We start from the raw sequence: 24556 nt of genomic DNA, 5'->3' as shown, positions 1-24556 counted from the left end.
TTTTCATATGCCTGTTGGCCATTTGCATTTCCTCTTCAGAGAAGTTTCTTTTTAGCTCTTCTGCCCATTTTTTGACTGGATTATTTTCTTTGTTGTTGTTGAGTCTCATCAGCTCTTTGCAGATTTTTGTGGAGTGATTTAATTTTTAACAAATAGCTGAGTAGAACATTTAAAAATACTGTTTCATACTTAAAGTACTGGTTTAGATTTGTTAAAATGTATTCTAAATACAAATGCATTTATCAGCATTCTAATTAAACCTTATTCTTATACTTCAGAAGTTCTGAAATTCAACAGTATTAACTTCACTGTGTTAAGCAGCCATAATATATAGCAGATCACCTATTTGTCAGGGATGAAGAAAGTATTTGTGTGGATTAAGTGAAGATTTTAATTTCACTCTCTTCTGTGCCAACAATTAAATGTAACCATTCTTCACCATAGGGCTCTACTTTGAGTGATGTTGGGAATTTTTTTTTTTACAAAAAAAGACAGTTTATTATCTCTTTTCTCCAAAATAACCAATACTGACATTTTTCATGAGTGTTTGTTTGTTTTTTAATTGAAGCAACATTGGTTTACAACCAGTTATGGGATCACATCCTTCAGGTGTATGTCATCACACCACACCCACCACCGAGGCCTCGACAGTCCTCATAGTCCACTGTGCTCCCTCCTCCTCTGCTCTCCCCCGCCCTGCCCTTCTATGGGAATCTCAATTCTACAGTCATATTTCTAGGGCTTGTTACTGGTTTTGTCTGACTCTGTTTTGTTTCTCTATATTTCACATATTAGTGACACACCCTCTGGTATTTGTCTTTCTCCTGGTTTATTTCACTTAGCACATCTCCTTCAGTTCTGTCTTGTGTTCAAAACTGAGTAGTATTCCATTGTGTATATAGATGAAATTTTTCTAATCCACTCCTCTGTCTAAGGGCACGTAGGCTGTTTGCATGCTTGGCCATTGTAAGATGTGCTGCGATGAAGATAGGAGTGTATAGATATCACTTCAGATTTGTTTCTGCAATTTTTGGTTAAATATCTGGGAGTGGAATTGCTGGGACATATGGTAGATCTATTTTTAATGTTTTGAGATATTTTAATATACTGTTTTCCATAAACAGTCTACACGCCTGCCAACAGTATGCGAGGGTTCCTTTTTGTCCACATCTTCACTAACACATGTTGTTTCTGGTCTTTTTTGACATGGGTCCTTCTCACAGGTGTGAGGTGGTATCTCACTGTGGCTGTGATTTGAATTTCCTTCATGATAAGTGATAATGAGCTTTTTTTTTTTTCATGTGCCTGCTGGCCATCTCTATGTCATCTTTGGAGAAGTGACTTTTTAACCCTTCTGTCCTTTTTTTTTTTTTGATGTTTGCAATTTTTGTAGCTGTTTTTCCAAATAATGCCAGAGAAGTCAGCTTTCACTTCATTTAGGGTTGTTTCAGGGCTGTAGAAAGTGGATTTGGACTTTGTGGGATGCTGCCTGGTCATACTGACACTGAAGTTGTTGTTTTAGTGAGAAGGACCCATTGTTGCTGCCCAACTTTCAAGTAAAAAAAAAAAAAACAATTAGAAAACTCTAGAAGGATTTGGTAGGCAATGAGTTCTTATTTTGATGACACTCTAAATGATGTATAGTAGCAAACCTACTTTAACTGGCCTGGTTTTACTTCACCAGAAACTGAGTAATGACGGGCAGTCCCAAAAGGCTTTCTGAGTTATGAGAGAAAATGCTTTATGTTCAGTTATCCTACAAATACTCTATTACATTTCAGTTATCTATAAACTGAACCGTTAAACTGGGAGGAAAGCGCCTGAAATTTTCTCCGTCAAAATTACTTTTTCATACAATTTTGATTTATGGAAAAAGCTCTGATCAGATAGTATTTATTGCTTTAATATTTTGTTAGATTTCACTTTTGTTTTTTAGGGGAAGCTTGACAAAGCTGTACCTTTGTATGAGCTGGCGGTTGAAATTCGGCAGAAATCCTTTGGCCCAAAGCACCCTAGTGTAGCTACTGCCTTGGTGAACCTAGCGGTTCTCTATAGCCAAATGGTAAGTTCCCACACTTTAACTCTTCATGAATGAATGACATTAAGAAATGTAAAATATAGGTAAACATGAATTAGATGAGGCACAGTAATAATAATTAAAGGAATTTTAAGTGATCTGTTCTCCTTCCTTTAGTACTTATAAATTATTGAAGTTACATTTGTAAGTGATGGGCCCTTCCTTTTAGTGTAAAACACCGAGTCTTTAGTTTATGGCAGAGGCTTAGTCTTGTCAATTCTGGAGACTCCATCTCTATATCTCAAATTGTCTTTAAGCTGTGGCCCATGAGGGGTGATAAACAGGTACCATGCCCACTGAGCCATAAACAGGTTTGTGTTTGTATTATTGTGTGAAGTCAGTGGTTACCAAGTTAGGTTGAAAAAAAGTTTTTTTGTGACTTCCTACTATACTGCTTTTCCCATTATGATTAACCATAAATTAATCTGTCTAACCCCATGTTTTAGGATAATAACATTCTAAAAGGGCTTACCCATATAGATTGGCTTAGTCTAGAATACATTAATAATCATTTCAGAAATCCAGTGTGTTTAAGTGAGCTTTATTATTTTCTTTTTAAATAAGAAAAAACACATTGAAGCCTTGCCATTATATGAAAGAGCATTAAAGATTTATGAAGACAGCCTGGGCCGGATGCATCCTCGAGTTGGAGAAACATTAAAAAACTTAGCTGTGCTTAGGTAAGAATTTTTTCACTTTCATCATCCAGCCAATACTCCCTTTTAGAACAGCTTTCATTTGACTCAGAACAACATAAAATGTTCATTGTGGCATGTTTTTTCCCTTGGAGGGGTTTTTGGTTGATTTACTTCAAGAGATGCTAACCTAGTGTCCAGAAGCAAAATGAAGTCTACACAGTGTACCCTGAAGCATGGTTTATATTGGCAACTAGCAGACCCTGGGGGGACATTGGCAGTTTGCTCAGCGCTAATTCACCATAAAGTACATGTTGACATTTGCTTTATTTACCTCAGCATGCAGAGAATAACTTCCCTTAGCAATGTCATTGCATGCATTTTAACCCTGTCTTGATGGTGACCCTATGAGACATCAGAGGATCCAGAGAGTCCAGATAGGAGGAAGAGCTTAGATACTGTTCTACTGGTCTGCCTGAGCGAATACACTAGAAAAAGCCAGGGGGAAAGTGAACAATTATTCACAATTTGTTTTTCTGAATCCTGTAGGGCATGTAGAATTGTTAAAAGGTTAGATTCTCATTTTAAGAATTTTTTTCTCTCAAAGTTATGAAGAAGGGGATTTTGAAAAAGCTGCTGAGCTATACAAAAGGGCAATGGAAATAAAAGAAGCAGAAGCCTCACTTTTGGGTGGAAAAGCTCCTTCTCGACACTCAAGTGGAGACACCTTTAGCTTAAAAACCCATTCTCCTAATGTTTTCCTTCACCAAGGACAAAGGTAACAGCAGCTATTACAATTCATTGCAAATGCACCCTAGGATAAACTCTTAGGAAACATTTGGAACATTAGAATTTAAACTTTATTAAAAAAATGTTTTTAAGAAAATTTATTTTTATGTTGTGTGATTTTTAACTGATGTTTGCTTTGTATGATATTTGTATGAAATTATATTGGACTATATTGAAAGTTGAGTCATTGTCATTTTTTTTTTAAAGATTTATTTATGCATACAAGAACTGGGGTACAGGCCAGAGGTGCTGGGGGCAGTGAGAGGACTCACTAGACACAGAGTGGGGAACAGAACAAGCGGATTGACTGAAATACACTGCTGAGGGGAACAGCAGGTGAGATAGGTCTGCTGCATCATGTGGCCAGCACCCTGGCCTGCCGGGGATCAAACTCGTGCCATGCTGCAGTGGGTATGGGTAGCTTCACAGCACTGTGACTCAACCCCTTGCACCAGCAGGGAGGCCCTGTCATGTAGGTTTTATTTAAAAGAATGACCTCTCCAATCTCAAGGGATTGGAGACATGTAGGGAGCTAAGGTGACACGGAGAGCTGGTCATGAAGAGTAGTCGGTCTCTGTTCACAAGGGCTGGCAGAGCAATCAAGACAAGAGTTAAGAATCCCATTCTTTTCATCTCTCAACAGCTGCTTTAGCCTCATCATTCCTTGTCTTGCTTTTCAGCAGTAGCCTGGCCCAATTCTCTACCTCAAAGAAAAGTTTCGAGGAATAAAGGGATCGTGTTTATGCAAGGCTTGCCTGTCTCCTGTAAATGAGCTCATAAAAGGTATCTGACTTGTTTGCTGAGCTGTCCACACTGTGTTGCTTTACTGTGTGTAGTGTCTGATGTCCTCAATGTGTGACAGACCGAGCTCTTTGGCATTCTTTGAGCTTCCCCCAAATATGGACTTGACATGCTCCTTTATCTCTTTCAAGCGGCCTTTAAGAGCTGTCTCTACACTTATCTCAAACTCTCATTAGTTGCCATTTTATATTGAAAGTTCAGTATTTTTTATAAATATTGCCACATTTTGGATATAGTTTTGTATCATTTATGTATTTATATGTAAAATCTTCAATTTTAATACTTGTAAGAGTCCAACATATATTAATTGTAAAGGTAAAAGATGTAATAACCATATTTTGCTGTTTTAAACTACTAATAGTTTAATTTCAAGTTCTCCGTTTCCCTCTCCAGTTTATTCAAGAGGGTTATATTAATTCATTGAACATTGTAAAAAGATTTGAGTATTGTGAATACTTGCTGAGTATCTTATTTAGCTTGAGCTTTGATGGCTCTAAAGGGCTTTAATCAGTGTTCTCTAAGGCCTGGTTCCTCACGTGTGGCCTGTGAACATGGACTCCAGCTGAGAGCTTATTAAAAATGCAGATTCTGAGGCTCTCCCCAGACCTTCATAATCAGAATCTGCAGTTTTGCTAAATCCCTAGGTGAGTCATATGCACGTTTGAGAGCAATGATCTAGGACGCTATACTGGCGGCTTACGTTAACATACTTAGGCTAACATACTGACTTAAACGCTAACAGACTGCACATTTGGGGCTCTCTGAAACTAGTTTTTAGAGCTTTACTAACACTTCCTCCCCAGACATACAACTTAGACATCCGTACCTTCAAAACAAAAAGAAAAAAATCACCAAAGTATCAGATTATCATAGTAACAGCCCATGAATAGTGTTCTTTATTGGTTTCCAAACCATTGGGAATTGATCTCCACTAAGGCTTTCTATTATTGGTATGCAGCTCCAGAGAAAACCAGTTTGTCAGCTTTGATTTAGTGAACATGCTCAGAGAAAATGGTATTTTGGGATGAATAAATACATGTCAGTCACAGCAGAGGCAATTTAGGCCTTTTGCCCACCATCCAGGACAAATCCTTGCCAATATCTGGTTCCCTGAGGAACCACATTGAAGTTAAGTCTTCGGAAGGAGCTCATGATGGGTATGATCTACCCATCTATTATCATAGATAATAGCTTATATTTATACTTTGCTCTTTAAGAAAGTCGTCTGACTCCAGATACAGGTTCTACAGATGCACCGATTTTTCTTTGGTCTCTGCAAATATATAATTTGTACTTCCTAAAATACCTTCACCTGTCTATCCATGGAAAAAGTGCTCTTTTATTTATCTCTGTCTTGTTTTGAACATACGGTTCACATGTTTACATACTTTTCCGGTGTCTATATTTCAGTTTGATGTCATCAGGAAACATTTGAGAAGATATTTTTATTTTACAGGATAACTATTTAAAATTCACTACTGGCTTGGTTAATAGTGGTGGGCTATTTTCCTGTAGAGGGCAGTTCCAAACAGCGCGTAGAGTCTGCCAGCTCTAACCACCAGGTTGTACCTCTTGTCCTTTTGTTTTGAGGACACATACTACTTTATTATCCATGGCCTCAGCAAGAGACCCTGAGGACTACTAGAAAGAAAAGGATTATTGCAGCAAATTAGTCCTTCCTCCCCACCCCTCCAAAAAGGCCAAAACATTTCAAAGGCTAAGTTTTCAATAAGGTTTCTAACTGCCTGTAGTCATCCTTTGACGTTTCCTTACTAGAATGAAACATGAGTTTCAGGAGAGCTGTTGATTCAGTCCAAGGTTGAGGGCAACTGGCAAATTTGTATTATCAAAAAGTGTAACAGTGAAGATTAAAACTCAATTGATGTTACCTTATTTTTGTTCATTTCAAAACGATTTTTTTTAATTGCAAGGGAGAAATTTGCCAAGGGAATAGGTTTAAAAACAGGAAATAAAATATAGACCAGTTCAGTTTCTACATGTTCTTCATCTTGGCCATGAGATCTTCTAAGCTTTCACCAGAATCTTCCACTGATACCTCATGTACAGAATCTTCTTGCTATCAACAAATGAAGGAAACAAACAAAAAAGCACTTAAAATTCTTGATACTTAGGAATATATATAATCGGTTCTAACCATGTTCAATAAATTCACAGAATAAATTTTCTCTAATAAATATGCCTTCTAATTTTTAGAAGAGACAGTCTTTCACTTTACTCCCCCACCCCAGTCTCTTGATTTACAAAGCAGTGATTTTAATATTCTTGAGATCTCTACCAAAGTGGTATTTTAAGTAGCATTATGGCTAAACTACCAATATAAAAAAAAAAATGATACACTCATTTAATCAAAATCTATTTCACTTGAGCCATTAATCAGTAAACAAAACTATTTTATATTTATATTTTCAAATAGTTTAAAATGTGCTGTGCATGTCTGTATTCACACTGCTTAACTCATACATCTGAATGCTGAGTGCCAAATGTCTAAAATGGGAATCACAGCAACGGTACTTTTTATTTAAGAGGGTGAAGATGAAGGAAGACAGATATTTTCTCTCCTATGATATTAGGGCAAATCAGATTTTAGATGTACCTTTTTGGGAATTGTATATGCCACTGTAATTCCTTCTGGTAAGTCAGGAACTGGACCTGAAGAATTTTTCAGTTCCTCTTCAGAAACCTCAGATACCAACTCTATACCTATAGAGTTAAATTTGACCTTTTAACGGTTTTTTTAAGGAACTTAATAAGCAATATTCAATATTTATATAATCTTAAGTATAACTGCATCCCCACCCATAAGAGATTTTGTTTCATGCTGCCATTCCATAATCTATGAAAGGGTCCCTACCCCACTCATTGTCTTCATGCACTATTTCTTCCTCCTCTTGAACAACCTCCTGTTTGGGCAGTGCTGCCACCTTTTTCTGTAGAAATCAAACGGTATCAAAGTGTTTTTTCATTTTTAATTCTCTCAAGCAATAATCAAGAATTCAAACAGTTTATCTTACTAAAAACCAGAAAGGACAGTGAACAGAATTTGTGAAGCACAATACATAAATTGAAACTAAAAATCTAAAATCCATTTATCTTGTATAGTAAAATAAGTATTTTTTTTAAGTTACTGTCCTATGCAATGTGATTTTTCCTACATTCTGACAGGTTGACTTATACCTTGTATTCTTCCTGCTGCTTCCTGCAATTTCTGTCATCACACTGTGGATTTGGCTTCATGGACATAGTAGGGAAAAAATCCTGCATTGCATTGTATCCAAGGTAAAAACTAACAGTACCAAAATTTAACAGAAACCTAGAAAAATTAAAAAAGTGGACTTAATTAAAACCATAAAAGTATTAGAAATAATTAACTTGTTTAAAAATTGTTTGGCGGTAGACAGCAACTTTTGTAACAAGCAACCTAGAAATCAGAAACTTTTTATCTTGTTTACAGGGTCTGGCTCAACTAGTATGAGCTGCCTAAATGCAGAAAAGATAAGATTATTCCATTTCAGAGAATGCATTATTTATTTTTGAACTTCTAATAAGGAGAAAATGTTGACAACTGTGTCAACGACTTTAGGAATCAAACTTCAGAGAGGCTAAAATCTACTAAGTACAACCCCGTGGAGAAATGAATCTTACAAATCTCTGAGATGGTACTAAATCTAACTATCTTACTATAAAATTTATTATCTTAAATGTACAGCTCAATAAAATCTTATAAGTTTTCACCCATTAATCACTATGAGATCAAAACAGAGTTTTTTGCAGCATGCCACAAAGCCCCCTTCTGCTCTCTAAGTCAAAAGAAATTAAAAAAACTAGACATAACTAGTAACTCCAATATTTGTGCTGCTTCCTAAAACATATTTATCTTTATCAAAAGTAAACAAGACTAGTCAGCAGCAGTAGTCCTCACTCACTTTAACACGTTTTGGACGAGGATCCCAGCAACCACCCCCATAGTGGTGGGGAGACTGGCCGCACAAACCCCTTCTCGTTTCAGAGTCTTTTCGTCAATATTTGCAGCAACCACAAGTGGAGGAGCACACTGCATGAGAAAGAAAAAAAGGCATTTCAAAGGAAAGGGAGAAAAGTAGATGTTTCAAATAGCATTTCTTCACAGTCCAGGTTTGTTTTTTCTTTGAATTGTAATACAGCTTCTTTGATGCCCCTAGGAACTCTAATACTTAACAGTAAAAAAGAGCCCAAAATGCAGGCTGCCTACCGCAAAACATGCAGATTCTCCAGGAATGATGAGCTGTATATGCCCTGAAACTGCATTTTCACTGACACCTGATTCCATCCATGTCTGTCCAAGTTCATTACAAGCCTTAGCAGAAGTAGATGAAAACAGAAGAATAAGACCAAGAAATAATTTACCAAACATTCTTTTGTGTTTAACTAAATGAATTATCAAGGATTTAGAAAATTAATTTTCAGACTAAAAGAGGAAAGTTGTAAGTAAGGAATCCCTTGGCAGTTGCCATTCTCTCTTAAAAAAGTAACCTGACAGCATCCAAGTAAGCAATCAGTAAGTAGCTATTTAACTAAACTGAGCCATAGCTCACTGGCTATCTTATTAATGTAAAAATTAATTTTTCTAAAATAATTTCAGCAACAAAGAAATGTAAACTGTTATCTGAAAAGTTAAAACCAATAATTAAAGGAAAAAATTCAGTTATGTTTTTGAAAAAGCATGTCTGTAGGCAATTTACAATATTTATAGATTTACTTAAAGTAAAAAAATTAAGGCCAATGCTAAGAATAACCAGTATTATAAGATATGCATTTATTTAAAAAAATCATACATCAGAAGTTTCCATTTTCTAGTTCTCCCTGTTGGCATGAGCAAGAGTAGGACAGGAGTGCATACCACCGCCAGCAAGGCCAACAGGCCCCCGCGCTATGGGTAAGTTTCAAAAGAAGGCTAAAGGTACATTAAAAGTAAACACAGCACACTGTGAAAGGGTTTAGACACAGAACTATTTTTTGGATGGGGAATATATACCATCAGGCTGTATGGGACCGTGTGTGTAAGTCCCTAAGTACAACACCTCGCACTATAGGAATACTCACTGTATTTATTGTCATTCGAGCTTCAAAATTGTCCACGCAGCTAAGAACTAGGTCAACAGGTTTTCCCTCTTCCAATCCACCATTACTAGGCAAAGAAAAATTTTTTTTAAAAAAAAATCAGGACACAAAATATATCCTAATTATTTTTCAGTCACATTTAATCTTTCAGTAAATGTTTAAGTATAATTAAGACACAGTGTTTAATAGTAAAGATTCAGTAACTATTACAGAAATTACCATTTTTCTAACAAATTTCAGATTTAACATTCATTCATGTTCACTACAAATGTAAATGTAATAAAAATTTAATAAAATACTTCACTGTTGTTAGAAAAGTTTTTACAGAAAACCACTTTCAGATAGAAAAATAATCTAGAACACATTAAGTCATAACTGAGGATAACTTATTATATCATTATAACAAGGTTTTGTTTCTGGTTTTTATTTTGCTGTTAGTATTTTTTTTTTTTTTACAATACACTTAACTAAGTTCCTAACACATAAAATTATGCTAAAAATGAACTATTTTAAAAACATATGTCAGTCTACCAATTCACTGAATTAATCATGAGTAGATATTCCTAGTAATACTTATTAATTGAGCTGGACATTGTGTAAAATAATTAAGATTTTACCTTATTCTATTCATGAAATGTTGAAAGTTTTCTACTGTGGTTATATTGTAGTTGTGCACTTCAAAAACAACATCAGGATTAATGTTCCTAAGAGGCAAAAAGGAAATGATTTTAAAAATTACTAGTAGAATAGTAAGAGAAAGCAGGAAAAAGACTAAAAGAATTAAAGATCATTTAACAGAGGTTAAAGAAATAGAATTCAAGTTATTCAGAGAAAATCCAATAATTTCCCAGTATAAGTAAATCAAATCAGCATGCCCTATGTCTTAAGCAGTCATGTATGTCAATTATTTCCCAATATGAGGAAAAGAAGAGCAAATTCAAAATCGTCTTTTGTCACCTCTTTTGTCACTTCAGGGACTAGGTTCAAAATGTGTGGAAGGACTGCTAAAATGTTCCCACCATCTATGTGCTGGGAATTAAGCCTTTGTCGCCTCTGCTAGCTACAGCTCAGTTTGACAAAAAGACTTCTTCATTCATATTCAAGTCAGCAAAAGTACCTTTGGGGCCACAAAGAACCTCTGAAAGTGAGGGTTGGCAAACTATGACTGTCAGGCCAAATCTGACCTGCTTGCTACCTGTAGTGTAAGGTCTGAACTAAGAATGGCTTTTACATTTTAATGGTTACAGGAAAAAAAAAAAAAAGTGAAAGAATAACAATAGTTTACAACATGTGAATATTATATGAAGCTTAAATTTCACAGTCCATAAATAAAGCTTTATTGGGGAAGCCAGGCACATTCAGCTGTCATCACTTCTCAGCCTACAGCTGTCATCACTTCTCAGCTACCAAGCTTAGCAGTATCGACAGAGATCACCTCAAAGCATAAAATACTTATTAGCTATCCCTACACAGAAGACGGTGGCCAACCCAGATCTAAAAGCTAAGAGAATTCTGTGTATAAGTGAAACCTGCATTTAGAGAGAAACATCTAGATCCATTCATACATTAGGGTAAGTCATACAAATACACAAAGTAAGATTTCACTCATTATGGTCTTTGTTATTCCATTTACCTCAAAGTATGTTCTGCTGCTTGAACTTTACTCAGTCCTGCCTGATGGGGTTGGAAGAAAAGTCTATTCATATTGGCCAGTTCCACCTTGTCATAGTCAAAGAGTAGCAACTGAAATTAAAAAACAGGGGTCTTCTGTTGAAAAACATACTGAAGCCCAAACTAAAAACAACAAAGACAAACTAGTGGACTTCACATTGGATGGGTTTAGCAATTCGATAGTAATCATATTAGCTAACTCTAAAACACTGGGTGCCATGTATTAGCTCTTTTAATGCTCTATGAGGTATAGACATAGGTACTGTTATCCTCATTTCAGAAATGAGACAACTTGAGGACTTGACCCAAAGTCACTCAGCTAACATGCAGTGGAAATGGAATTCAAATCCAGGCCTTCTCAATCTAGTATCTGCACCCCAACCCAGCAATGTACTGTTTTATCTGTAAATGATTCAGAGAAATTAATGTTCATTGCAATTTTAAAAAATTGTGTAAACATCTGACTTCATTCCAATTTTTTGCTAAAAGCCAGGAACCTATTAGATAAATGTTTTAAATAAGATAAAACAAATGCTGTAACTTAAAATTATGGTTTAATATGACTCCTTTTATGACTAGGACACTATATACCCATGCCTTGGCAAAAAGATCATTCCAAATGGAATTAGTAGCCAGCTGGTCAGCTTTTGTTTCCTGTTATATATTTAGATATGATAGCATTTGTCACTCACACAAACACAAATTTTAAAGTGTTCAAAAGATCCCATTTCTTATCAGAACAGGTTGGACCCAAGGATTTCAAGGCATCTTCCTTGATCTAAAATTCTATGATTTTGTAATACAATTCTCAGCACCCTATATTTTAACAATAAAAATAAGAACAGGATTTTTCTACTCCATGCAGAAGCTGCAAAAAAATAAACTCAGCCGCTAACAATCAAACTGGGTAACCCTTTAATATCTTGCTAAAAAAGCACTTATGCCATCTATGATAATTTTCCAAACTTACTTCAGAGTTTCCAAAATATGTTTATTTAAGTTTATTCAACAGTGTTTATTAGGTCAGGCTAAGTATTAAATTTGAGTTTAGGCCTCATGGCTGATTTATGAGTAAATTGCAATAAATCCTAAATTTGAGGACAGGATTCAGGAAACCCTAAATTTGATCCCAGGTATGTCAGGGTAATAATGTCAGCTACACACTACTGTTGACTGACTTCTGTAAACCTCCTAAAAGCCTTTAAAATGTTAATAAACACCATTATTATTTTGGGGCTGGCCTGTTTGGATAAATTAGTACCAACTTTGAGGCAAAGACAACTTTATGCAAAGAGAAACCTTTTTTATAAAAAATTTGAAGCATGAGTAGACTAACATTAAAAAGCACAGATGAACTTTGTGGGAAGATGCTTGCTTTATCAAAATGATAAAGCGAACAGAATTGTGGAAAGCTTATGAACTGAACCACTATATAACATACATCATTGATGCTGGTTTTATAAATCTAAGATTGGTAGATTGATTTCTGAGTTCTCTTTCCTAATCACAATCTAAATCAATTTTAGACATAAGTAAAAAAAGTGTGTGAGTTAAAAAAATCGGAAGTAGTCTCCAGGTCAATTTTAAAAATATGCTAGATACATACTTTCTATTCTGTCTTATAAAACATATTTGTTAGAGGTTTCGGTTACCTCAATAAAAATAAAAATTTTTTTGAGGCTTCATTGTTTCACTCACACACTTTTATGAATTTACTAACATTCTTAAGTTTCTATATCTGAAAGACAAGTCCAAACTGCTTATATATTACCCTGAAGAAAATATATATTATATATTATAAATAATTATATATAATTATTAATTATATTATTATAGCATATATATTATATATTACCCTGAACACAATTAGGTAGTCCTTGTTTAATATACAGTGATATCAGCTTCCATTTCAATGTGGTTATGTCTTAAGCCCCTTGGGTAGGAAGAACAATCTGAAGAAAGGTACTGCAAATTGCTAAACCATTAGTAATGAGAAAAACATTCTCTTTTGTACCTGATCCCTCCAGAGTGAGCAGGTCCCTATACGACAGGCAAAGAGAAATGCTTTACCTTCCCGATGCCACATCTTGTCAGCATTTCAGCAGTCACGCTGCCAACTCCACCCACACCTACCACTGCCACGGCAAAGGTGCGGATTTTCTATGAAATGCAAAATTAGGTATGTCTTGGTTAATAAATCTTCATCAGAAATGATTTTCATTTGCTGAAGTCATCTTCAAAAACACGGAAAGGTTTATCATACCTCATAGTCGCTTACAATTCCCATTCGTTTCAAGGCCATCAGGCGGCTTAAAACAAAGAAATAACGTTTTAAGGTTTACAATTTTCTAATAGATAAGTCTACATCATCACAGAAAATAAATGCCAAAACTCAGTCATTACTAATCCTTTAAAAGAGGAGAAATCTTTCGGCTGGCTCTGATATTATCAGATAAAACCCCTAGACAGCTGTAAAAACACTGAAGCCAGAATACCCTGTGTAGCCTGCAAACAGGATTTTTTTTTAAAGCTCCTCAGATGTTCCAATGTGCAACCAAGATTGAGACCTATTGACTTAAAATGTTAAGTGTTTAAATGAGAATGGGTCATTTAAGTGAAATCTGAACATTTCCTTTGCTGAGTATTTATATATATATGTAATGTTTAACACTCAGATTTAATGTTTAACATCACAATAATAGAATTCTATTTACTTGTGGTCTCTGCCCATAAGGGGGGACGTTTACTTTTAGCAAGCACTAATCATACGCAAAGGAAGTTAAGAAGTACTTTACCTAGTTATTGCTAGCCTGTTCTGGCATCTTCTTCAATGTTTTGATTTTTAAATATTTATGTAGTTTAAAAATCTAGACGATTCCCACTCATTTATACTTTTAGAGTCAAATAGCTCTACCAGGCTTGTTAGGAAATTCAGGAGTCTTTTGGCCCGCCTCCCATTTTTCTCTCCTTTCTCACCTTCAGCTGTTACCAAGTATCTCTAAATAACACATTAACATTGTTATTTCTTGATTTTAAGTTTTAGGCATTCCCTGAAGACTCCACTCCTACCTTTGGTCCCTACAACACACAAATATTTCCCATCATACCAGCCTCTTAGTATTGTGAAGTGGTGCTTTTGGCCAGCTGTTATTACTGTTCACAACTGGGCAATGCGGTATATCAAAACTTGCCCTTTCCTGTAAAATTCTCATCCTTGAAATGAACACTTATTTTTCCACTTAGGCTTAATTTCCTGTGTATTTTCACAAACTCAACCTCAGTTGTTGAAAACTTGTTTAAATATAGTCACACGCATTTGATGTTTAAGTCAGTTTTACCTTCTTAAAGATTTGTCTACTGGGATCCTCTGACATGCCTCCATCTACAGACTTACATACGCACAACTTAGTTTAGGCTGTTTAAAAAATACATATATATTCAGACCCTAAGACTTTCACTGATAGGTCATCAATAAAACCTTTTTTTAAAATGCAAGCTTTCCTATCTTTAAAGGGAAAGAGCAACAATAACAGACAGTACTATTATCCCCATATTACAGTGAGAAAGCAGAGAGGCTCAGACCTTCCCCAAGGTTACTCAACCATTGAGTTGGGACTTGAATCTAATCACCCTTCCCCTTACCCTGCCCTGGAGACATGCTTCCTCTGAGGAATTTAGATGCACGTCTGGGCTCCAAACTGAAAGGCGGCCCCAGTTCTCTACACCATACGGCCTAGGCTTGTGTAAACTTCCAGGTTCGTGTAATTATGCTCGGACTTTTGCACAACGAAATAGCCTAAAGTGCCACTTCTCGGCAGGGAGTCCCTTCTTAAGCTAGCCACGGCCACATATTCCAGTGCAAGCCTTAGGAAAAGAGGGGTGCAGACAGGGCTGGTAGTTAAGTCGATGACTTCAGAGTGAACCCAGCTCTCCCACCACACCCCAATTTCATAATCTCGGAGGAGTCCAAGCTTAGCGGGCTTTACATTTCATGCCACCTTCCGACAGGTGTTATTACAGTCAGTCCTGCGGCAGCGAGAGGCTCAGAGTCCGTGGGAGGAAGAGCTGGACAGGTGACACAGGAGGCGCAGGGGCAGCGCCATATGGCAGGGCCACTTGGGGATTCTGAGGGACAGAAAACACCCAATGGCCAGGCCCGAGGCTCGGCCTCGTCCGTGCGGGAGGCGCCGCCAGGACGCGCAGGGGCGGCGGAGGCCGGGAGCCGGCCCGGGGGTCCCCGAGCGCGCGCCCCCGCCCCCGCCCGGCCCGGCCCGGCCCGGCCCGGCGCACCTGTAGGGGTTGGAGTCCACCACCTCCGGGCTCATCCTCGCGATGCGGGCGCGGCCGCCGCGCCCCTCGCCGCCCCCCGCGCCGCGCCGGCTCCTCTCCCGGGCCAGTTCCTGCTCCAGCTCCTGCACCCGCTGCCGCAGCCGCTCCACGGGCTCGGCCATGGCTGGGACTCCCGCCGCCGCGCCCAGCCCGGGCCTCCGCCGCCGCCGCCGCCCCACGCTGCCGGGCCGGCCGCGCCGCGAGGAGGGAGGGCAGGGGCCGCCGCCGGCGCAGGCCCCGGGAAGACACGTCTCCGCCGCGGCCGCCCCGCCCCGCCCCGCTTCCGGCGTGCGGCCGTCCCCGCTCCCCCGGGAACCCGCCCCCGCGAACTTCCTCCCGCCCCGCGGCCTCAGCGCGCGGGCCGCGGCGGGCTGGGGTCGGGCGTCCGGGCGGCCGGCGACGGTGCCTTTCCCACCCGGGGGACCCTTTCTTCCCGGGCTCGCGGTTCCGGCGGGCCCATTTCTGAACCGGACCCGGGTCTTCCGCTGGCCGCGCTTCCGACGTAAAGATGGGAGAGCCTTGGCGAGCTCATCCGCCCGTCGCGATTAACGTGATTTGCTCTCTTTAAATTGTTGGCGGCCATTCCTCCAACTCTGAGGCCGACAGAGCGTTTTAAATCCGAACACACACTCGGCGGGACAGGTGTTTCCCAAAAAGACTTCCAGGCTCCAGAAGCGCCGTCCCGCGTTGCTCGGCAACGGCGCCCAGGGCGCGTGTGATTGGCTGGCGCCGCCCAGGGCGCGTGTGATTGGCTGGCACCGCCCAGGGCGCGTGTGATTGGCTGGCGCCGCCCGGCCCGCCCGGCGCTGTCTCGCCCCCGGGGCCGCCCAGCGGGGCCGCCCGGCCCGGGCCGCGGGCGCCGCCTCCTGAGGCCCCTGGACGGCGGCTCCGGCGGCTGCGGCGGACATGGCGTCCCCGGCCTCCCGCGAGCCCGAGACGGCCGACGTGCTGCCTCAGCACCGGTTCGACCGCGAGGCGCTGGAGGCCTACCTGGACCAGCACTTGCCGGGGTTCGGGGCCGAGCCCGAGGCCGGGCTGACCGCCGTCCAGTACAGGTACCGGCGCGGCTCCGCCCGCCCTTCGGGGTACCGTGAATTCCGGGGACACTCCGGGGAGCCAGGCGGCTCCGAGGAGGCCCGCGGTGGAGGAGTCTCGGCTGCAAGCGTCGCGCCGGCCTCGAGCCCTCCCGGGGCAGCCGAAGCTGGACGCGCGTGGGGGCTCGAGAGGCCGCCCAGCTCCGGGAGAACCTCTCGACCTTCCTCCCGAGAGCCCCGCGCGGTTCTGTTAACCAGCCCTGGTCTCTGAAACAGTTCATGGCACCCGCCGGGCGAGCATCCGAGTTCTAATCTTAGCTCTTCCACGGGGCAAATCACGGAATTTGTCTCGGGATTCACTTCTTTTTTTTTTATTTTAATGAGGGAATGGCATGGGATGAGCATCTTGAGAGTACTCGACCCCACGCGAGTGACTCTATTTGCTGTCATATAACAGAAAATAAAACTTAAAAGATAAACTATTCTCATAACTATAAGAAAGTGAAAATCAAAATCAACAAAAAACTATGAACCAGAGACACTTTTAGGGGGGCGGGGGCGGGAGGGGAGGGATTGGGGTCAGAATGGGGGGCTGCAATTGTATGGTGAATATAACAATAAAATTTATAAAAAAAAAAAAAAGATAAACTATTCTCAAATATACTAGATATAGTGTAGCAGAGCTCTATTAGATCTTACTGACTGGAAATGCCAACCGATCGGTTTCTTCATCTGTGTTATCAGCCTGTTCTGAGTAACCCTGGTGATTAAATGAAAGGAAATAGGTGAAAGGGCTTAAGTATCGTAACAGCACGTTGGACCAGTGGCTATTGTCGTTGGCACTTGCATTCCTTAACTGTTCGTTTCAATGAAAATAAAAAATGGTTCATAAAGAAGGTGGATCAGTTGGGGTGCAGAATTAAAGGGTATTATGTTCCAGTGGCTATTGGAGGATGAAGGAGAAGTGGAATTAAAAAAGAGCGGAGATTTCTCTCCTAGAAGATTTGTGTTGAAACCAAACTAAATAGATCAGAGTTCAAATTTCAGTACTGACAAAACAGAAGAGCAAAAATGATTCGGCTGCCATACACAATACAATCAGAAAAGTGGACAACTAAACAGTATGTTGTTTAAGGAGATAAACTTCCAGGAAAGGATAAATTAAAAAAAAAACAGGACCGTGGCTTCCCTGGGGGGTGAGCTCATACTGCACCTTCAGCAACAGGGTAATGGTCTCTTAAACTGGGCAGTGATAATGCTGGCGTCTATTATGTTATTATGCTTTATAGATTTTGTAAATGTTCCTTTTTACCTATGCAAAATTCATTTTTAGACTCTACAAACATTATACCATATGAACATGTAAAATATTTAGAATTAAGCAATAACAAAAGTATTGTTTAGCTTGATACAACAAAATCTGTGGTTTGCAGCCAGGTGCCTAAGATGTGCCTGGCATTGCTCCAGCCACTGAGGATAAACAAACAAACAAACAAAAAAAAAACAAACTTGCCTTTTTGGAGCTTCCATTTTATTTGTAAAAGACATATAGTAAACAAAATCAATTTCTAAATATTGCAATGTAGGAGATGGTGGTGTGAATTCTAGAGGAAAGCAAGGAGAATAGGGGCAGGCCTCGCTGAGGAGGTGGCATTCAGCAAAGCCTTGAAGGAGAGGGGGCCATGAGTCCTGCGGGGGGTCATCAGGGGCCGGTCCTCCAGGCAGAGGGAACAGCAAGGGCACAGGCTCCGAATGGGGCTTATGCCCTCGTGTGGAGGGCATATGAGACAAGGGGCCTGGAGGGTGTTAGCCAGGGCAGCAGGAGCCCCATTGGCCCTTACAAGGACTTTGGCCTTGATTTGAGCTGAGATGCTCTTTTTGTTTACTTGACGGGGGGAAGGTGAGGAGACCAGGCTAGAGTGTAATGATCTAGGAGACATTAGTGGCGCACTATAAAATATGCATGAAGCCCTATTCTGGATTGTTTTGAAGAATTTCCTGGCAGACCAGATGTAGGGTGTGAAAAAAAGTTGAGAGAGAGAAAGACTATTTCATTTTTGCCTTGGTAACTGGAAGGGTAGAGTTATGAAATGAAGTAGAAATGGCCCTAGAGAAGCAAATTTGAGGGGGAAAATTAGAAACTTAGGGCCTGATATGGGAGTCTGCAGCTGGGGCAGAGACTAGACACTTACATCTGGGAATCCTTGACAGAGAGGAGGTTTCCAGCCATGAGATCACAGACAGTACCCAGAAAAAGCATCTGTACTCTGATGACAGAACAGCAATCACCAGAGGGCAGGGGTCGGGAGGAAATGATAGAGGGGACCTATGGGTGGGTGGTGTATGGTGACTGGACATTTGGCAGTGGCTATGGTGATGTATATATAGTTACTGAGGGGAGACATTGTACACCTGAAACTTAACACAGCATTGTAAACTCATGTTACCTCAATAAAACTAAAGAAGAAAAAGAAAATGAGTCTATATGGAGAAGGGAGATCAGGAGACTTAATCCCAGGCACTACAATATTAAGAAGTTGAGGAATAAGGAGGAACTTGGCAAGGAGTCTGAGGAGTGAGCAGAGAGGGAGGGGAAACCATGGTTTGATTCCATAGCAATTTTAACAACCTTGAAAAAGTAATTCCAGTGGAAAGAGGAAAGAAAGCTTGATTGAAATGGGTTTAAGGGAAAATAGAAGAGAAATTAGAATTGGAAGTGTAAACAGGTTTTGAGTTTTTCCACAAAGGAGAATATTGTCATGCATGGCTTCGTGAGAAACGTGTCCAAGGGTGATTTCATTGTGTGAACATCAAGTGTGTGCTGACACAATCCTAGATCGTATCGCCTACCACACACCAAGGCCATGCACACATACACAGACCACAGTTCCATAGGCCGTCCATCATGCAACACAGTATCGCCACGTGGCACATGACACTATAGCTGTTTTAAGTAGAGGGGGAAGAGGAGTCAAGACAAGCCTTTTAAAAAATGCAACAGTTTCTGTGTCACAGTGAAAAGAGAGAGAAAACGTTGTACAAGAGAGAGGGGACTGGAAGGAAGTCCTTGAGGCGGCTAGAGCAGCTGGGATCGGATTTGCAGAAGGGACCATGCTCAGACAGGAGTGTGAATATTCTTTTGCAAATGCTCTGGAGGGCCGCAGGGTACCTGGTAGAGGGCTCATATGCGGTAGATGTGATAGTGTGCGCTGGTGGAAGTTCTCACCTGGTTGCTCCTGTTTTCTCAGTGAAGCCAGAAACTATGTAATCAGAGAAGAAGGTGTTGGAGGTTCCGAAGAGAAAGAAGTTGTGAAATAGCCAAGAATGTGGGGTTATCCAGGGCTAAGGAAATACATTATGATTGCCTGGCAGGGTTCACTTTGAGGTTCACGGCCATGAATTTGAAGCAAGAGTAGTTACTTTATTAGATAGTGATATTTTGCCCAGATTTCTTTTGTTTCCATGCACTGTCTGGTTTGGTGACTTTTGCTTCTAATCTTCACCATTTGAAGCTCTGTATTGGCCTGTCCTTGGCGTAGTGGAGTTTCTTTGGCCTGAATGTTACAGTGCCAGAGATGGCCCTTAGCCGCTGACGGTCGTTCCGGAATACTAAATCCCCATCATCCTTGCCGCTGAGATATGACAGCTGTCAGGTGTCACTTTCATTACAGTGTCCCCTCCCCACAGTGAGATTAGGCTGAAGCTGCCTTCCAAGCGACCTTGTCTCAGCTCTTACTCTCACCTGACTGCCTCCTCCTCCCTGACCAGTTTTCCCAGTTCCTTGTTGGTCTCCGTAGCATTTACTTACTAGTCACCGGCACACAAATAGTTCTCTCAGGATCTGCTTGGAGGAGACCTGAACTAAAACAAAACTGACGATGGGTGCTTCTTTCTCCAGCTCCACTCAGTTGTATAAGAGCAGGAGGAGAACTGGATTTGACCCAGACAGAGGAAGCCTCCCATGAGGTGAAAGAGGCAAATGCATTGAAGATGTGTTTGAGGGGGTGGTCACGTATTTGGCCGTCCAGTTTATTTTATTTTTTTATTTTTTTGTGGGACCCTCGCCAGCGGCCAGGGAATGAACTGGCGCTACAGAGACTGTGGGCAGCCTCGCAGCCCAGCGCTCAACCACTGTGCCACCAGGGGAGGCCCTGGCCATCCAGTTTAAGCTAGTGCAAGAAAGGGCGTGATGGGGGAGGGATGCTAAGGGCGGTGAACAGGCAGGATGACCCTTGGGAATACAATAGCTCCTAGGATTGTTGGAAGGAAGATTGGAATTGAGCACAAGTAGGCCTGAATGGAAAGAGAGGAGATTGTGGTCAGAGACAGAAATGTGTGAAAAGTAGGCTTGTGCCGTGCTTGGGCTGGATTGGGTGAGGGCGTGTCCCTTGGAATGACTGGCTGGCTGAGCTAGGGTGAAGGACCATATCCCCAGAGAAGAATTCAAGGAGCTCACAGGTCTTGGTGTTAGAATGAGCATGTTTGGATTTTGAAATCAACACACAGGTAGCAGTAGTGTTGATAAGAGTAACTTACCAACAGCGGATCCTGCAGTGAGGGGAGGGGTCTTGGCGTAGCAGGTGACTGTGTAGCGGGGAGAGGGTGTCAGCATTCCGTGACACAGAACTCAAAGCCAGGGGAGAGGGCTGAGACAGCAGGGCGAGCAGAGTCTGGCAGTGGCAATGGATATCAGGAAGGATGCAGTCTCCGTCCACCTCAGGCCACTGGGTGAGTGGTGTGGGAAGAGCCTCTCTACCACTTGACAGGCCTTGTTCTAGGGATAACTTCTGATAAAACTCATGATTTGCAAGCAGGGAATGAGGTTTGCTTTCCTACCTGGGTGGGTAATCGAGACTCCTGCTGCCACCGTCTGCTTCCTATGATCCCTAAACTCGTATTCGGAGCTCCCCTCTTGGCTTTCCTGCAAGGAAAGTTATTTTCATGTTGTGTCTCTTCTGATGTATCAGTAGGATTTGGGAAAGAGGAAAATATATTTTTGTAATTGACCTTTGCTCTGCTCTCATCTAGATCAGGACAGTCCAATCCAACCTTCTATCTCCAGAAGGGCCTGCAGGCGTATGTGCTCAGGAAAAAACCACCTGGTTCCCTTCTTCCTAAAGCACACCAGGTATGGCGCGCCAGCGCAGTGAGTCCTGTGCTGACAAACACATGCATCGTATACAAGCAAAAGCTGTTCACATTGCCTGTAGAGCTGCCGTCACTGTCCCCTGCATTCCACTCTCGGGGAATTTTCTTTTCTACTTAATAATTTTTATTCATTTATTTTATTTTCTTACATCATTATAGTTCCCTAATCTGAGTGTTATTAATTCAAGGGGAATAATGGAATCCTCTTTTACTATTATATAATAGAAAATGCACATTATTTCTAGACAAAAGTTTCCTTGAATTGTATCCCGATATTTCATAAAGGTTTTGAGGTTGAAGTCTAAGGCTATCGTAGGCTGTTCATCTTGAACAACACTTTGTCCTCTTATGGGTTTGATTCCATCTGGTACAGTTGGCTATAAAGATATCAACCAGTGAATATTTCCAATGCTATTCATTTATAATTGTTTTTTACTTTAGTTATGTGTTTGAATTGTGTTTTAAAAGGCGCATTATTATCTTATGACACTCTCTGCTCAGTGAATTGTTTTAATATATTTGCTATAACAATTCCTTGATCTTTTGATGATAAAAGAAATATTTGAATAATCACTTCACAGTATTCTCTTACAATACTAGAGTTAGTGAGAATTTTAAAAGAATTTTGTTAAAAATTGGTTCTTGAGGGCTTCTGTGTTGGAGAACATGTGAAGATTTGGGGATACACGCCTGGAGGAGGCATGGCCTTCCCCACCTTTCCCCTCCAGGGACCCTCAGCCTCTTCTGTCCAGCTGTTGATCTAACCGTCCCAGCAAACACAGCTTCCCCTGAGATCTCAGACATGTGAGTGAAGCCGCCTCAGACCCTAAGTCCAGTGGCGCCAACCCAGATGAGAAGAACCACTCAAACACTTTAAAAAAAAAAAAGATTCATTTATGCATACAAGAGCTGGGGTACAGGCCAGAGGTGCGGGGGGTGAGAGGACTCACCAGAGACAGAGCGGGGAGCAGAACAGGCAGACTGACTGAAATACACTGCTGAGGGGAGCAGCGGGTGAGACGGGAGAGGTCTGCTGCGCCATATGGGTTTCCTCCCTGGCTGGCTGCAATCGAACTCATGCTGCGGAGGCTGCGGATTGCTTCATAGTGCGGTGCTTAACCCCTTGCACCACCAGGGAGGCCCTCAGCCACTTCTAAATACTTGAAAAATAAATTTTTAAAAATCATCAATGAAGTTTTACATCCTTGTTAATATTCTGACAGTATAGGATTTCTCCCCTCAGAGAGCGCTCCCCCACCACCAAAGCACCCACAGTCCTCCGCCATAGTCTGCTGTGCTGCCCCTCATCTCCTTATCCCTCCCCCTATATGTCTCAGATCTATGGTCAGCTTTCAGGGTTGGTTTCAAAGTTTGCTCTGTCTGACCCTTTGGTTGCTTTCTCTGTATAAAAGAGAAAGAGTGAGTAAGAGCAAGCCAGTTAACAGGGAACCGCTGAAAATAAAGACATGTTTCATCATATCTGTGGAATACTGGGGTGAGGAGCTGGCGCCTTCCTATTGTCAGAGCCAGTATTAAGCCCCATACACGTACCTCCCCTTTTAGCCTAATTAAATGATCATCTGGGGCTGGTCTAATTTATAATAGTTACAACTGCACTAAGAATACTTGTAAGAAAAATATTAAGGGAGGGCCTCCCCAGTGGCGCAGCGGTTGAGCACCGGGTTGCGAAGCTGCCCGCGGCCTCTGCAGAGCCGGTTCGATCCCCGGCTGCTCCCCGGCCACCGGAGGAGGGTCCCACATGGCGTGCAGACCTCTCCTGCCGCCCGCTGCTCCCCTCAGCAGTGTACTTCGGTCCTTCTGCCTGCTCTGCTCCCCGCTCTGGCTCTGGTGAATTCTCTCACCCTCCCGCGCTTCTGACTGTACCCAGTGCATGTATAAATAAACTAACTCACTCTCCATAGGGAAGTTGGGATAGGTCCTATTATTATCCTCACTTTCTCAGCTCCGAGCTGAGAAAATTGAGACCAGAGAGGTTGAGAGACTTGTCCAAGGTCATACAAATAGTGAGAGCAGAGCTACATGCCTCCAGAGTCATGCTCTTAAGTCTTGTGCCATCCAGTCCTACTGTGGGCAGGAACCCTGAGGCCAGGCTCTGAGGGATAAAAGCAAGAAGGAGGCTGGGGGCAGAGGTGCTTGCAGAGATTGGGCTCTGAAAACAATGGGTATATTAAGGGAGCGTGTAGGGGGTCTAGGGGGTGTAGGGATAAAGATATTCGACAGCTGGTGAGTGGGGATGAAAACCAAAGGGGAACTATCCCAGTTTGTCTCTGCAGGAGGCCCCAGCCCTTTTCTGTGTGGGTGGCATTGGCGGGGTTAGGCCCAGGATAAACTGCAGCCTTTCTCTCCTTGTCCCATTTCCCATGGTCATTTCAGAAAACATCAGAGGTTCTAGGAGGGGACAGATTAAAAATAAATAAATAAATAAAACATGCCTCTATTAAAAATATATATATATTAAGGGAATCATTATCCTCTTATATTTGCTGATACTGTTTTAAAATTGACCTAACCTTCATGTTCACGAGTAGTTATTAAACCTGTGTTTCTGATTTGTAATAATCCATTATTTTTAGATTGATAGAGAATTTATCGTCCAAAAAGCTTTGTTTTTAAATGGATTCCCTGTCCCCAAGCCTTTACTGTACTGCAGTGATGCTTCTGTCATTGGAACAGAATTCTACGTGATGGAACATGTGCGAGTAAGTTAACATTGAGTCTCACTTTGTTGTGAGTAAGTTAACATTGAGTCTCACTTTGTTGTCGCTTTTTTCAATTATAAAATTAGATGTTAATAAATGGTAGTTTTTTAGTCACCATCTTTGGTACTTTGCTTTACAGTAGCTTTAACTTTTGTTTTAATTTGAGCACACACAGTGTGGAAGCCATGAAATAGACTACGAAACTGTGGCGTGTTGTCTTATTCTTCAGTGTTC

The 24556-nt window shown here is 41.3% G+C and overlaps 3 protein-coding genes across 4 annotated transcripts in view; 2 read left to right on the top strand and 1 right to left on the bottom strand.

Annotated features, from left to right (window-relative positions):
- Nucleotides 1-3494, top strand: part of NPHP3 (nephrocystin 3) — a gene marked incomplete at both ends in the record, with an annotated part of 32038 nt that extends 28544 nt beyond the window's left edge. For both annotated transcript variants that reach the window (XM_084247218.1, XM_084247217.1), the window contains 3 exons: nt 1937-2062; nt 2642-2757; nt 3320-3494. In XM_084247218.1, the coding sequence (XP_084103344.1) occupies nt 1937-2062; nt 2642-2757; nt 3320-3494 (417 nt within the window). The remainder of the gene's footprint in view (nt 1-1936; nt 2063-2641; nt 2758-3319) is intronic.
- A 2754-nt stretch (nt 3495-6248) lies between these two features.
- On the bottom strand, nt 6249-15557 carry UBA5 (ubiquitin like modifier activating enzyme 5). The gene is made up of 12 exons (XM_084247099.1): nt 15382-15557; nt 13355-13400; nt 13162-13251; nt 11054-11163; nt 10038-10124; nt 9403-9487; nt 8552-8656; nt 8247-8374; nt 7498-7633; nt 7175-7250; nt 6917-7023; nt 6249-6379 (listed from the first exon to the last, which is right to left on the bottom strand). The coding sequence occupies exons 1-12, from the start codon at nt 15540-15542 to the stop codon at nt 6296-6298; spliced, it is 1215 nt and encodes a 404-aa protein (XP_084103225.1). The 5' UTR covers nt 15543-15557; the 3' UTR covers nt 6249-6295.
- A 769-nt stretch (nt 15558-16326) lies between these two features.
- Nucleotides 16327-24556, top strand: part of ACAD11 (acyl-CoA dehydrogenase family member 11) — a gene marked incomplete at both ends in the record, with an annotated part of 59942 nt that continues 51712 nt past the window's right edge. The window contains 3 exons of the mRNA XM_084248422.1: nt 16327-16475; nt 21483-21582; nt 24197-24322. Coding sequence (XP_084104548.1) covers nt 16327-16475; nt 21483-21582; nt 24197-24322 — 375 coding nt within the window. The remainder of the gene's footprint in view (nt 16476-21482; nt 21583-24196; nt 24323-24556) is intronic.

This window comes from Talpa europaea (assembly GCF_964194135.1).
Source record: "Talpa europaea genome assembly, chromosome: 11".
In the NCBI taxonomy this organism is placed as follows: Eukaryota; Metazoa; Chordata; class Mammalia; order Eulipotyphla; family Talpidae; genus Talpa; species Talpa europaea.
This window is presented reverse-complemented; position numbering and strand designations above follow the sequence as displayed.